The sequence below is a fragment of the Protomyctophum bolini genome (genome assembly GCF_963924005.1).
Source record: "Protomyctophum bolini genome assembly, chromosome: 10".
In the NCBI taxonomy this organism is placed as follows: domain Eukaryota; kingdom Metazoa; phylum Chordata; class Actinopteri; order Myctophiformes; family Myctophidae; genus Protomyctophum; species Protomyctophum bolini.
Window position 1 is genome coordinate 16,956,455 of NC_137871.1, and position 14,753 is coordinate 16,971,207.

A 14,753-nucleotide genomic window follows, 5' to 3' on the forward strand; every position below is an offset into this window, starting at 1 on the left:
GTCATGATGTCAGCATCGCTAGACTGAGTGTGATTGGCTAGAGCGCAGCCAGCACTGTAGACGTTATGGATGTTGTAGACACACACAATTCACAAACCTTCCTCTCTCCATCTCCCTGGTACACAGATGGACACAGGGGCACGCACACACTCTGACACTGTCCCTCTGACATGATGCTCAGGTCATGTGTGTCACATAGTATACTGGATTAAGTCACAGTATGGGATTATATACTATACCCAGATTTGGCCTAGAACTCCACTGTGGTGGCATCATGTATGTGCACATGTGTACATGCATGCATACATGTGCGAGTGTGTGCAGTGTGTGGCCTCCACTTGTTTATTTCATTCTGTCTCCGTGTCTGTTGTTGTTTCACACAAAGATAGATTTCACTGTGTGAGATGTTCTCTGACCCTTCTGTCTTTTTTTATTCAGCCTTATGTTTGTCACAACAACTCAGCATCCTGTGTGTGTGTGTGTGTGTGTGTGTGTGTGTGTGTGTGTGTGTGTGTGTGTGTGTGTGTGTGCGTGCGTGCATCTTTGTGCCTGCTGCTTCCTCATGATGCTTCCTCTCGGCTGTCCTGAAGGATGTTCCTGTGTGTGTGTGTGTGTGTGTGTGTGTGTGTGTGTGTGTGTGTGCGCGCATGCATGTGTGTGTAAAATGGTAGATTTCCTGTCATGCTTTCCTGCATTCAGCAGGGGAGTGCTGCTGGACACAATAGTATTTACGATCTATATGTGGCTGATACTCGGCGCACATTACACACGTCTAGCGATCTAGCCGGTTAACATACACAATACAACATCTGTGTAATTGTCACCGGCAAGCCGATTACAACTTCATGACGAGTCTTGGACAGAGAGATAAGGAGACTGATAGGAAGTGATTCACTGGGAGAGACAATGGGGCTCAGTGAGGCAATGGTGTGTGTGTGTGTGTGTTTATATTACTATACTTGTGAAGCCCAAATGTCCCCACAAGTACAGTAATATTTGATGAATGCAGCAGACCATTTTCCTGGTCCTAAGAAGATTCTTATGATGAGGGGTCAGGTTTAGGGTTACAGTTTTCCCTATTAAATAGGCTACTTTTTAATGCTGACCGACCTCAAATTCTGATGTCCTCACAAGTCCAGTAATACAAACGTGTGCGCGCGTGTGTTCCATCTGAAGGGTCCAGCGAAGAGACGGGGACCTTGTTAGCGGACCGGCTGACTGGACTGACTGTGTGTGTGTGTACTGTTCAACTGAGTGAATGAGGGGAGAGAAGTTCAGCTTGTTAACAGACTGTCTGACTGAGTGTCTTCTCTCCCACTGAGACAAAGCCCTGCTTGACTGGACGGACAGATGGATGGACGGATGACTTGTTTTCTCCTCCACACACAGTCTGGAGAACGACAGCGTCGTTGTGTGTAAAGCAGAGCCACTGAAAAGCACGGCTAGCATATGTCGTCAGTAATCTAATATACTAAATGCCTAATGTAACTGTTTTCACTGAGGAAGTTGGAAGCGAGGTTCGCTGGCTGAGAGAGAATATATATTGTCTGGTTTTGAAACCAGTTGATTTCGTTATAATGTATCAGAACTTGCTAATAAGTAGACATACAGTAGTGTGGTTCAACTGTGTGTGTGTGTGTGTGTGTGTGTGTGTGTGTGTGTGTGTGTGTGTGTGTGTGTGCGTGTGCGTGTGCAGTCTGGTTTCTTTGTCTCACTCCAGACAGCTAGGCTCATCTCGGTAAAACACTTAATGTTAGCCTGTAATATGAGGTCATCGGCAGCCAATTGGAGCAGGTGGGCAGCTAGTGAATATGGCCGTAACATGTATTTTCATTGTTTTCGTGTGTGTGTGCGCGTGTGCGTGTGCGAGAGAGAGAGAGAGAGAGAATGAGTGTGGGAAACTGATTGAACACATGCATACCGTTTCCTGTCTGGCTGCTGTCCAGGCCGTGATCCTTGCTTCCTGTTCTGTCTGTGAAGAGAAGAAAAGAGGAACAGAGAGAAGAAAAGAGGAACAGAGAGAAGGAGAAATTACTGAACTCCACAGATAGAATTATACAAAGGCTGCTGAGTGGAAATGTACAGACATGCTCAAGTTGAGACTAGACAGGATGGATAATGGAATAAAACCTAAACGTGATTGTAAAGCCTTATTTATACATTGACGTTGATGGGGTCACACGCCAAACTCAGCCGATATACAAGCTCACAATGCATCTCCATGTGTTTTTTTCCTGAGCTTGTACATCTGATATTTTCAACCGGCGACACCGCCTTAAAGGCTGTGCCGGTTCTCAAGTTACGTGGGTTACAGACATACAGAGACATGGCACATTTTTAGATAGACTAGAGCAGTGCCCGTTGGGCACTGGCCTACTTGGAATGATGCAAGTTGGAAATGAATGCCCCACCCAGTTATTATGTCTGTGTCACTTTTATGCCCATATATGGAGTTCTTTGTCAGGCATGCCCAAATATGGAGTCTATGCAGATGTCAGAACATACAGTAATTGTGATGTCAGAACAGGCCAGCTCCATATATGGAGATAATAGGGGTGATCAGGTCTAGAGCCCAGGCAAAGGCTTTTGTGCTGGTTCTGGATAACCGGCTATCCGACGGACTCAACACCGGGCGGCACTGCACTCCCTGTGGGAGTGTCGAATTCGTGTCGAATTCGGCGGGGCAAACGGTTCTCGAGTTACATGGCTTACAGACATACAGAGACATTTATAGATTGATTTTTATTTTAACTGTTGTGTTCCCTGCCAAAGAGCACCATCATCACAGATATTTAGACTTCAGAGCACCCCTGACCTTTTCTGCTTTTCTTAAACTTGATTATGTCATCTTTAGCGCTATTATCCTGTAATACAGTGTATGGCACAGTGCTACTGTATGTGTTCAAGCCCATGTGCTTGTGGACCACCCGCATACATCACATTGCACCCTCATACACACAATTCATTCTTCCTCAGTCACAATCCTGATCTTGTCGGAACAATTGCATGTCAAGTGTACCTCTGTCACATGGGTTTGTGTGCAGTATGCTTACTTGCACATAGCCATGAACCCAACTGTGGGTGTTTACTGCCTCACAGCCATGGAATGTCCAACCATATCATCTACTTACATATGTGGCGGTCTCCACCAGCCGGGCGTCAGGGAACTCCTTCCCATGCCCTTATGGAACAATTTCACTATAGTTCCAACTTCCATGCCATCCCAAGCCGCTGATTGAGTCATCCCCAGACCTCCATGACACCACACAGCTGGGGGAGCCTGTCAGCCTCCATAACAATCTCTCTCTGAACCTGCTGTCTCTCTGTCTCTGCCCACTCATTCCCCCTCAATCTTTTAATTCTGTTTCAAGGACATTTTACTCATCTCCCAGCAGCTGCCACCTCCTCAAATCTTAAGAGACCCTAATGGGTCCAATTGTGAGTTGAATTAACATAATTTAAATCCTGTCTCCCATTGTTATCTCTCTACCTATATCTATCTCTCTTTTACTCGCTGCAGCCAAAAAGGAACAGGATGGCGGAGAGGTGAAACAGACACAGAAGAAGAAAGTAAAGGAGTTGAAGGTGCTTGACTCCAAGACTTGCCAGAATCTTTGTAAGTCCAAAAGCATATGTGCGATGAGAGGGTTTCTGCTGTCCCCAGAACAGTGGTTTAGTATTTATTCACTTGTTTAGATGGTTTCTCCCTTTCTGTCCTTTGTCATTATTGTGACAGCATCGTTTTCAGTGGTTTGGTCGTGGCAGGCGTTGGTCCACCAAACAACGCAGTTTCTGAGGTGGTATGTTTTGGGGGTGCTCCAAGATGAACATGTCTCAACTTTAACTCCACCTTGCCTAATGGTGTTGTTAAGAGGGACTTTATTATGCTTAATCATAACAGTGGCTATTACGTATGAGAATGACTAAATAATGTGCTTTGTGATGCTCATATTTGAAAAAGCAGCTATATGTGGTCATAGCCTATTAGAGCTCTTAACCTACATAAGCCATTTGACTTACAATTAATAACTGCCTTATGCTTTCCTTGAACTCATTTCTGTATTGCCCTAATGGCAGTCACACCGGTATGTGAATGATTATTGAGTGATTAAAGGCGCAGTGAAACGGAAATGGTGAACAACATGAAAATGGTGTTTCCACATGAAACACCGGTCTGAAGTTTCTGAACCAATCAGAGTGTCGCATCCCTTCAGGCGATGGGACGGTAGCTAGGGACGGTGGCTAATGCTATGCGCAACAGCGTGGTGTTGTTTGTTTATAAATCAGACGGTCGCCCAGCACAACCAGTTTACTGTTATGTGGCTTATTTCTACCCTATAATGTTTTCAGAAACATATTTTAGCGTGATGATTAAGTTGAAACCGAGTAATACACTGTCTGAATGTTATCTTGAATGGAAATAAAAACGGAGTAATCTGTAATCAGAAGCAGCTGTGTTGCATGGATGCGCAGACATGGGGAATTAAACATGTGAGCTTCATTTTTATTGGCTTTTATCGATGTGTATCTCTACACGTCATCACGCAGCACATTTTCGTTTTAATAAATAAATAATACAATCGTTTTTATGGACCTTTGATATAAAAACACACAGAAATGAGAATTTTCCCATTTTTTTGGCATCCATTGTTAGGTATGCCCATATGATGACCACGGATATGGTCTAAAAGTGTGAAAATGTGTGTGTGTGTGTGTGTGTGTGTGTGTGTGTGTGTGTGTGTGTGTGTGTGTGTGTGTACTCCAGCTATTTTCCTAGGTTCATTCCGTCTTCCCTATGAAGAAATCAAAAATGTCATCTTGGAAGTCAATGAGAAGCTTCTGACCGAGTCCATGGTGCAGGTACAGAACTACTCTGGTGTTTGTTTATGGGGACATGTGTAACAACTAATATTTGAATACTCCAACAACACTTACTACGGTATATGTCATGCTTCAAAATTAAATTTAAATTACAACTCATTTATTCTAAGCCTCCCAAACCTCTTGCACAATAATATTGTACTGTGTATTATAGTAAACCCTTAATGCTCTGCATTAGTCGGTAATCAATGTATTCATGGGTGAAACTTGACACGTCCTCCCTCTGCAATGGGACATTTTCCTATCAGACATTAATCAGTTCCTGTGTGTCGTTTATTTTGTATTGTGTTTTTGCTTTTGTGCAGAACATGATCAAACAGCTACCAGAGCAGGAACAGCTGAGTGTGCTGGCAGAGATGAAGGACGAATATGAGGACCTGGCTGAGGCCGAACAGTTTGGAGTGGTGGTGAGTACGTGCACACACACAAAAAAAGTTATCTTGTCTTCTAGAGTGATTTACCAGCTGGCTTGGAAGATATCAGACCGGAACATGTGCAGGGAAATCAATGTGTAGTTAAATGAGGCGTACGAAATGTGAAGATAGTGAGACGGACTTGGGCCGCCGTCAGCCTATTAGACTCGGGAAGAAAACATGAGTAAAACAGGTCACAGTTAAACACAGGATACCTTGTTCGACTATGAAGACCACAAAACGTCCATGACAGGACCTCCAGAGATCCTTGGAGGGGGTTCCAGGGTATCCCCTGCAAAATGCGGAACAGTTTAAACATTCAGTGCTATGTCTAAAATATCTAAAATAGCTGACCTACAAGCTTACATTGCATCCCAATGTGACTATGTGCTACTTTCACTTAAAAAATGAAAATAATGGTGCCTACAGAGAATGACACCAGGTTGAAAGTGGTTAATTTCACCTCGTGCCAGCCAGGAGTGTGCCTCACATTCTGGCCAGATGTCCAGTGTAAACGTGTATCACCTCACCCTGCTGTCTGTTCTCTTCCTGGCCAGATGTCCAGTGTAAAGCGTCTGAAGCCCCGCCTCCAGGCCATCCTGTTCAAGCTGCAGTTCGAGGAGCAGCTGAACAACCTCAAGCCAGACGTGGTGTCCGTGACCGCGGCCTGCGAGGAGCTGAGGAAGAGCCAGAACTTCACCCAGCTGCTGGAGATCATCCTGCTGGTGGGAAACTACATGAACGCTGGCTCCCGTAACGCCAAGGCCTTCGGTTTCACCATATCCTACCTCTGCAAGGTAACATATACTCATGCGGCGTGTTTGGGACACGGGAGGCTCCCTCTAAACACGCATGTGGCTCCCTCTCCATGCCAAAGCCTTTGAGGTCACTGTGTCAAAAGTGTACTGTAGTGTGAGGACAAGTCAAACGTACAAATTAGTTTCACCACATGTAAAAAGCCTTGCCGTGAGAGTCAAGACGACTCTCAAAGCAAGGCTTTTTACTTCATAATCTAATAGGTAGGCATGCTGACATAACAATCTGAAACGGCAAGAGAAATATATTACATATTTAGACAAATGACATGTGTGATAACAATGGCTTTTCTGACTCATCAATGTACATTACAGAGGAAACTGAATCACTGCCTTTCACAACAATGCACTCAACCTTAGACACACACGCAAACAAACAAACAAACACACTTGGCCCAAGTTAACTTTGACTAATTTTGGAACCCCCTCGCTTCCTTCCTTCATTCTTTCCTTCCCAAAACAACCACCCATCCAATCAGCTGCGTGACACCAAGTCAGCTGACCAGAAGCAGACGCTGCTCCACTTCCTGGCTGATGTGTGTCAGGAGCAGTACCCTGACGTTATGGGCTTCCCTGATGAGCTGGTCCACGTGGAGAAGGCCAGCAGAGGTACAGTAGTCTACCTTCATCCACCTGCTCACACAGTTCACCCGTTAAGACCCGTGGTCCACTCTACAAATGCCTTCTAAATCGCTATTTATCAGTGGTGCTCAAACCTTTTCATGTCTAGGGCCCCCAGAATAATATGTATTTGGCCTCCGACTCCCATCTAAAAATATTTAAAGTCAACAAAGTTTAGGTTTTAAGTCACACACACACACACACTCACTGTAGTGGACTGTCTCTTGATGATTATATCCTTATCTCCTCTTCTCGTGCGCTTATCACTCCCTTACAGTTTATTGAATTAATCTATTAGGGGGGCAGGCATAGATGAGGCTGTCGGGTAATCAGAAGGTCTCCAATTCGACCCTTGGCTCGTCTATCTGCAAGTCTGAAGTGTCCCTTAGCACGACACTTAACACGTAACAGCTCCCTGCCGACCGCTCATCTGAGCTAGCCTTCGGCTGGGTTGGTGTGCTTCTCAAAGTGGGGACCTTCCAGGTGGTCCCCAGCAAAATAAGTTAATATTGCATAAAAATCTGTTTAACCACTGTAATCCTATGTTGTACTAAGGCTATTCAAAAATAGCAGATCTACAAGCTTGTAGATTGGATACTTTTGAAAATTCAGAAAGTTTTTAAATAATTAACAAATCTTCTCGTGGGGTCCCTGGCCAAAATCAGTTCAGATGTGTGTGGGTTTTTTTTTAAGTTTTGTGTGAGAACTAAGGAATTTGTCTAGGACGGTCTTCTTAACACATTTAGTACCGGAACTGCATCAAAATAAAGGCGCTGCTTGCGCCAGAGTAATCGCCAGAGTAGTGATCTCTTCTATTTTGAAAGCCATGAACCGGAAATACTTTCTTAAAAAAGTTGACTGACAAAGTGCCATCACAATCTCCGATCATCTTAATATATTTATATACGCTCCAAAAATAGTTCATATTTTGCGGGAGAGACGGATGAGGAGCAGAAACGCAGCGCCAGCATATCGATCCATTCATCACCACGGAGAGCGCCCTGGATGAGGAGATACGAGTCATTCTTTCCGCCGCGCTAACATGGGAGTCAATGACAAGCTAATAGTTTCACAGAGCGTTAGCATACGGCAAGCGAAAAGCGAAATGCCAAAAAAAAAAAAAGTAATTATTCTGAATATTATTATCTCGCCCCGCGTCGTTTGGACGTCGCTAGGACGTCCACAGACGTCTAAGGCACCTCTCGGTTCCAATCCTTATGACGTTTCAGGACGTATTATGTACAAAATGTGTTAATGGGCTAACAAAGGCCTTTGATATACAGTTTCATGTCTCGATTGGTGGCTGACATTCCCCTCATCATTCCTCCTGCAGTGCCGGCGGAGCTCCTTCAGAAGAACCTGGACCAGATGGGAAGTCAGATCAAGAAGTTGGAGAAAGACTTGGAAACCTTCCCTCCTCCCCAGAGCGACAGGGACCTGTTTGCGGAGAAGATGTCCATATCCTTCCTGCGTCACATATTAAATATACTGAGTGAAATCCTCAGTGTTCGTTTAGCCATTGCAACTCTGTGAGTGTACAAAGGTAACCCAAAGGATTCTATATGTGGTTGCATTCGCACACTGCCACAGTTAAATTAAGAGAGTTAAATTATTTTAAGTGTGCTGGGGTTTTGTCCTTGTAGACAGTCCCAGTACAGGGCGGCAGCCATGTCTTATTGTCTTGGGGTGGCGGACTTTCCTAAAAAAAAAAATATATTATTTCTAAAGTTTAAACACAAAAAAAACAAAAAACAATTCCAATGTTTTTCATACATTTCATAAATAAAATGACCATAATTAAAAAAACTAAGTTTAAAGGAGAATTTCAGACTAGAAGGCTTTCTTACCTTTATTTGTAGTCATTACGTCCCCACCAAAGAAGTTCACGTGTTATTTTGTGCAAAAGCACATTATCTTTGCCCTCAATGAATTGAATTGAATTGAATGGGGCATTGGGTTTTAGTGCTAATTCGCTTATTTCCATCGCTCCAAAATCATTTGTTTTGTATATATCCTCTCTTCATAATGTAAATACTATCCAAGCTCACTACGCAGCACAAAACGGTGTGTTGTGAGCTTGTAGATTAGATATTTTCACTAGTTTGGGTCCCAGGCAATAGTCTAATTTCTCTTTTGGGTCTTGAACTAAAAAGTTCATGAACCACTGGTCTAGTAGCCCCCTTACCAGTAGTGGTGTGTGAGTGGGTTCTGCGTTCCTTAGCCGTGGTTCCTCACAGCTTCGTGGGCAGCGCTCGTGAGCAGTACGAGAAGCTGGACTTGATGCATAAGAACATGGAGAAGCAGTACAGTGACCTGGGAGATTATTTTGTCTTCGACCCGCGGAAGATCTCCGTTGAGGAGTTCTTTGGAGACCTCAACACCTTCAAGAACATGTTCCAGGTCAGTTTGTGTATTGTGTGTGTATGTTCTCATATGTCTTGTGGAAAGGTGCAAGCTCAAGTTCATTTCTCATTTTCTTTTTATAGTAGCCAATAATCTTTTACGCCCTTTTTCTACCCAATTTAGTCGTTGTGTTTGCTAATAGATTCCATTACTGTTGTATCCTACTGACTCACCTGTCAGTGAGGAGCCCCCACCAGGAACACGTAGAGCCAGCTTTGTCCTTGTCGTCCCGCCCGACACTACCCACTGACAGGTGCCACCCTGGCCCGTAGGAATACATGCAGTGACCAATGTCACCCTCCCCTCTCCTCTCCTCCCCCGAACACCGGCCAGTTGTGTTCGCATAGATGCCCGGTTGCACCACGGTGGATTTTACATGGGCAGTGACTTTACCATGGCGCCACCCGAGTGCTTAGTTTCTAATTGTCTACAAATTTCTTACACAAAAGCAATTCAAAGATTCACATGATATCAATAGGCATTAGGCATCATTACCCTAATATACTTAGTTTACCGGGGTCCCTCAGGGCTCTATACACCAAATCTCTTGACCTTGATCTACCTTTTCCACCAAATTTTCACCCCAGACTATAAATGCTGGTTAAAAGTGAAATCAAGAATAGAATAGAGCAGTGGTTCCCAAAGTGGGGTCCGGGGACCCCCAGGGGTACCTGAGGGAGTTCCAGGGGGGACCCATCTATTTTGTTCATGTTCATAAAGTGCTAAAGTGTTTAAAGCAGTGGTTCCCAAACTTTTTCATGTCAAGGACCCCCAAATTGACACTACTTAGCCCGTGGACCCCCATTTGAAAAGATATGCCAGGGACGGTAATATTTAGACGTCTACATTTAGACGTCTACATTTAGACGTATACATTTATTTGTTATCCGTGTTGCGAGGATGAGGGGGTACCTGGAAAAATATCTACCCCAAAAGGGGTACCTGGTCCAAAAAAGTTTGGGAACCCCTGGAATAGAGAACCAAAACAAATGTAAGTGTTATAAAAGGATACCGGTCCAAAGAGTATTTATAATTCATGTTTTTTTAATTGATTAAATTGTACTGTATCATCCATAAACTCAAATTCGTCAGGAGAATTGTATTGCATAGCAATTATTAACCTATCTCTTCACAAACACACACGCACACACACATGCGCGCACACACTCATTTGTTAGTGAAGCAAAAATGAGGGAGTGAGAGAAATAGAGATTAGATTATGGAGTCAAAGATGGGTGGGGGGGGGGGGGGGGGGGAGTGTGTGCACCTGTTCATATTGACACAATACTGGAAGTCACCAACCGCAGATGTTATTGTCCGTTTGTTATGTCAACTGTGAGTGTAATTATTGGCAGGATTTTTACTGCTGACAAGTTGTTCAACCAGTTAACATGGCTAACGACCATCGCCTTTTTGGCTTTTGAAGTGTGATTCTTCCTCTCACACAAGCACACATGCACATGCACACGCACATCAATCATCATACAACTGTATTCACACATGAGTGTTGGGTTGACTCAAAGATTGTAAAGATTCAACCTCATATATTAGTTACCGTAGTTATTAGTGTAAAACTGTACTCTTATAATTTTACACTGTGTGAAAACAGATCCTTACACTGAGTCTACAAATTGCTTGCAGATTCAAAGTGCTTTACACACCATTAAGATTATAAAAGGACATTTGAATATAATTAGAAATAGTTTTAAACAGTATTAAACAAGGATAGAACATGTTGATGTTAAAATAAAACTGTCAAATAACAATAACGTTACAAGAATCATAAACCTTAGTCAAGGCTATTGGCAAACTGAGGGTTGTAGCAGATCTGCTGTTTTTTGGTAGTTTGTACCAGATATTTGATTAAAACAATATATATATATTTTAGTTCTGGAGAGACCTAAAACATTCAGTGCTTTGTTAGACCAGTAGCTATATTTAAAAGATCAATTATCAACAGACGTATATTAGTAAGGACGAATGTATTGAGGACACTGATAAAAACACCTATAGCCTATAGAATGCATGGACGTGTTTGTTTCTAAATCCTTATAAGTCCTATATGTATTATTATAGGTCCTTATTGTAGCTCAATGTAGCTTTGTGGCTATACTTACAGTTAGCAGTGCATGATAGAGAGTACTATACTGTGAGATATAGAGCTCTATTTTCGTCCATGCTATACGGTAAGCTCCTTCTCCCTAAACTACTTTGCCTTTTTTGCTATTTTTACTATAGTTAAAATAGCCAACAACGTAGCTAGTTGAATTCAAAAATGTTTTTTCAAAATAGTAAAAAAGATAGACAGGAGGACAATATTGCAGGGTATAACAACCTTCTGTATATTATTGCAATTATACCACAGTTGCATTATACATATTTATTTATATTTATACAAAAATGACGCAGCTATAAGATAAACAGGGAGTTCTGCACCGGGAGTGCTGCTATCGAGAGATAGTGACACTCATTAGAATGCTTCTCAGCTGATTGCAATGCAAGGATGGAAACATAACTGTGGTTCATAATCTTCTGTTATGAATATGAATTTGGGATATGAACTCCAAATGCACTCTAGGTCAGGGTTTCTCAAAGTGGGTGACGTGTCAGCCTGGGTGCCTTTAATATTTGGAATTTATCAATATCACTTCAGTTTAACCACTTAGGTCCACTTCACAAACTTTGTGAGGCGGACCTACAGTAAGTGTGATCTTTTTCAGCCTACATAGTACGCCTAAAGTGTGGGGTGAACCTCTGAGAACCTCTGCCCTAGGCAGCCAAGCACACATGCACGGCCTGACTTCCTGCTTCCTGTGTGTTCCCTCCAGCAAGCGGTGAAGGAGAACCAAAAGAGAAGGGAGTCTGAGGAGAAGATCAGGAGAGCCAAGCTGGCCCGAGAGAAGGCTGAGAAGGAGAAGGAGGAGAAGCTCAAGAAGAGCCAGCTCCTCGACATCAACGCAGGTCATGTTGTCTGTCTGTCTGTCTGTCTGTCTGTCTGTCTGTCTGTCTGTCTGTCTGTCTGTCTGTCTGTCTGTGTGTGTGAGAGAGAGAAAGAGAGATGCTTGCTCTCATTGTGTATTTCTCTCTCATGCCAGTTGGGGGCACTCAGAGTCCACACTTCTGTGGAAGCTGTGTGTGTGTGTGTGTGTGTGTGTGTGCGTGCGTGCGTGCGTGTGAGTGTGTGCATGCACGCCGTGTTTGTGTGTAAAACGAACAGTCTGTCTCCACTCCCAGACCAAAGTTAATCGAATGTTGATGACCTTGCGAAACGACGGAATGACAATTATAAAGCAACAGAGAGAGAGAGAGAGAGAGAGAGAGAGAGAGAGAGAGAGAGAGAGAATGAGAGGATAGAGCCCTTTTTTACTCTTGTGAACAGAGGATTTGCTGTTGTGAGAGAGGACGGAAGGAGACAGAGTAAATCGCTTTATCATGTTGTACAAGACACCATTACAATGAAAACAGGCTGGGATAGCAGCTTTTGATCCTGTTTAATACATGCGCGTGCGTACACACACACAGACACACACACTATCTCAAACCTTTCATGCTCACATACATGCATAATCATATGCACACTTTGTCTGTCTGCCTGATACATACTTTCTTTCTCTAGCTTTCTTTCTCTCTCTCTCTCTGACCTAGTTTAAATACATTCCTCTACTCGGCTCCATTTAGACTCTCCTGGGACTCCACAGCTCCACAGTCATCAGTATTCCACTCTGCTGAGTTCCAATGTGCCGTGTTTGTTTCTTTGACTTTGTTTGTGTGTATTTTGAAACCTTTTTCGGGTCCTCTAACTTTACAAATTGTGTGTGTAGTGTGTGTGCGCATGCTTTTGTTAACTTCTTTATAAAAAGAAAAGTCACCCTGGCTTCTCTCCTCATAGCCATGTTCCAGCTGGCTTCTCTTCTCTCCCCTTTCCCCCTCTTTTCCCTTTGTTTTCTTGTTAGTTTATTTTTCCATTCATCTCTCTCTCTCTCTCTCTCTCTCTCTCTCTCTCTCTCTCTCTCTCTCTCTCTCTCTCTCTCTCTCTCTCTCTCTCTCTTCTCCCCTCTGCGGTCTGTCGTTCTATTAAAGGGCCCTTAAAGGCCCACAGCATTCACTCGGACCATGCTAGTGAATAGCACTGCGTCTCTGCAGGTTCAAAGTATGGAATAGAGTGCTGGTAGTCAAATTTCATGGTCAGAGACTATAGGCATGTCCACGGGGAACACAATATTTCAAAGCTCTGCGTGCGTGTGTTGGACCGGTGAAGATCATTTACATGCAGGTGGTAGATTTGACTGCCCTCGTAGCCTGGAGCCATTCAACACACACCCTTATTTAAAAACACCCATCATACGCAAAGCACACACACACACCTGGTCTTTGTTGTGTATTTGCTTATACAGTAGACCTTCAGATTTCACTGGCCGTTAAACAATGGCTCCATTCAGCCGTGTCTCATATTTTCTCTGTCTCTCTATCTGTCTCTTTCTTTTCCTTTCTCACACTCTTTCCCAACACATACCATTTCTCTGTCACACTGTTTTAATCTCTCTCTTACTCACACTTTATCACACACTCACTCGAGGCGCCGCACGCACGCACACACACACACGCACGCAAACAGACAGTATCCCAGAGTTTTTGAGCCCTGGACGGTCAGTTTGTGTTTGTAGTTCATGGCCTTGCCATTCCCACAGACACACACATACACACACACAATGGAGCCTCAGTTGGACCACATTTACTACACACACACACACACACACACACACACACACACACACACACACACACACACACACACACACACACACACACACACAGAGAGAGAGCCTCAGTTATACCACATTTACTCAAGCATGTGATGCTGTTAATAATCACTAAATTCAGAATGTAGGCTGCCTGTTTCTCCTAAATCTAATATTTCAGCTTAGGGTTACTTTCAGGCCACGGTTTTGGAAGTTTGGAAGCAGGTATGAGGGAAGTATAGGACAGCAGGGTGTGTGTGGTTGGCTGCCCTCCAGATTTCACTGTCTCTCTGCAATCCCTCGTTCAACTTTGCTGTTTGGTGAAGAGGATGTTTTCGTCCTGGCATGTCCATCACCACTGACACGTTGGGAAATACTTCCTCGTTGTTGCAGCTAGGTGTCAGTACCGTCTGCACTAGAGGCCGTGTGTGTGTGACTGTGTGGGCGTTGTGTGTGTGTGTGCTGCGTGCTGAAGGCTGTGTGTGTAATAAGCACACCCACAGGACTGTGAGTCTGGGAACTGCCACTAGGAGTGCCGTTACTCCACATTAGAAATTGGAACCTTTGTGCATGTGGGGGAGGGGTGGGAAGAGAGAGAAGGCAAAAGGAGAGTAGGGCAACAGATGTTGCCTGAGGGATTAGCGTTGATGTGATTGCCTCCCAGAAGCGGTGGGGTGTGTGTGTGTGTGTGTGTGTGTGTGTGTGTGTGTGTCGGGTGGGGGGCTGATATCAGCATGGTGAGCCCACTGCTTCACCACGTGTTACCGGGAAAGGAGAGAGGGACAATAATGCATGTACAGTACATGATATTTGATAGAATGGAGTCTGTGGGGGTCATTCTTCCAATCACTCCTTTCTCTCTTGGTTTGTTCCTCTTCCTC

At 43.9% G+C, this 14,753-nt stretch overlaps 1 protein-coding gene across 2 annotated transcripts in view; it reads left to right on the forward strand.

Annotated features, from left to right (window-relative positions):
* Positions 1–3,502: 3,502 nt before the first annotated feature.
* LOC308322787 (protein diaphanous homolog 1-like) overlaps positions 3,503–14,753 on the forward strand; it is a 29,530-nt gene continuing 18,279 nt past the window's right edge. For both annotated transcript variants that reach the window (XM_080774235.1, XM_080774236.1), the window contains exons 1-8: positions 3,503–3,616; positions 4,766–4,860; positions 5,187–5,288; positions 5,852–6,091; positions 6,589–6,718; positions 8,064–8,187; positions 8,965–9,130; positions 11,962–12,094. In XM_080774235.1, coding sequence (XP_080630361.1) covers positions 4,852–4,860; positions 5,187–5,288; positions 5,852–6,091; positions 6,589–6,718; positions 8,064–8,187; positions 8,965–9,130; positions 11,962–12,094 — 904 coding nt within the window. In that variant the 5' untranslated portion in view covers positions 3,503–3,616; positions 4,766–4,851. The remainder of the gene's footprint in view (positions 3,617–4,765; positions 4,861–5,186; positions 5,289–5,851; positions 6,092–6,588; positions 6,719–8,063; positions 8,188–8,964; positions 9,131–11,961; positions 12,095–14,753) is intronic.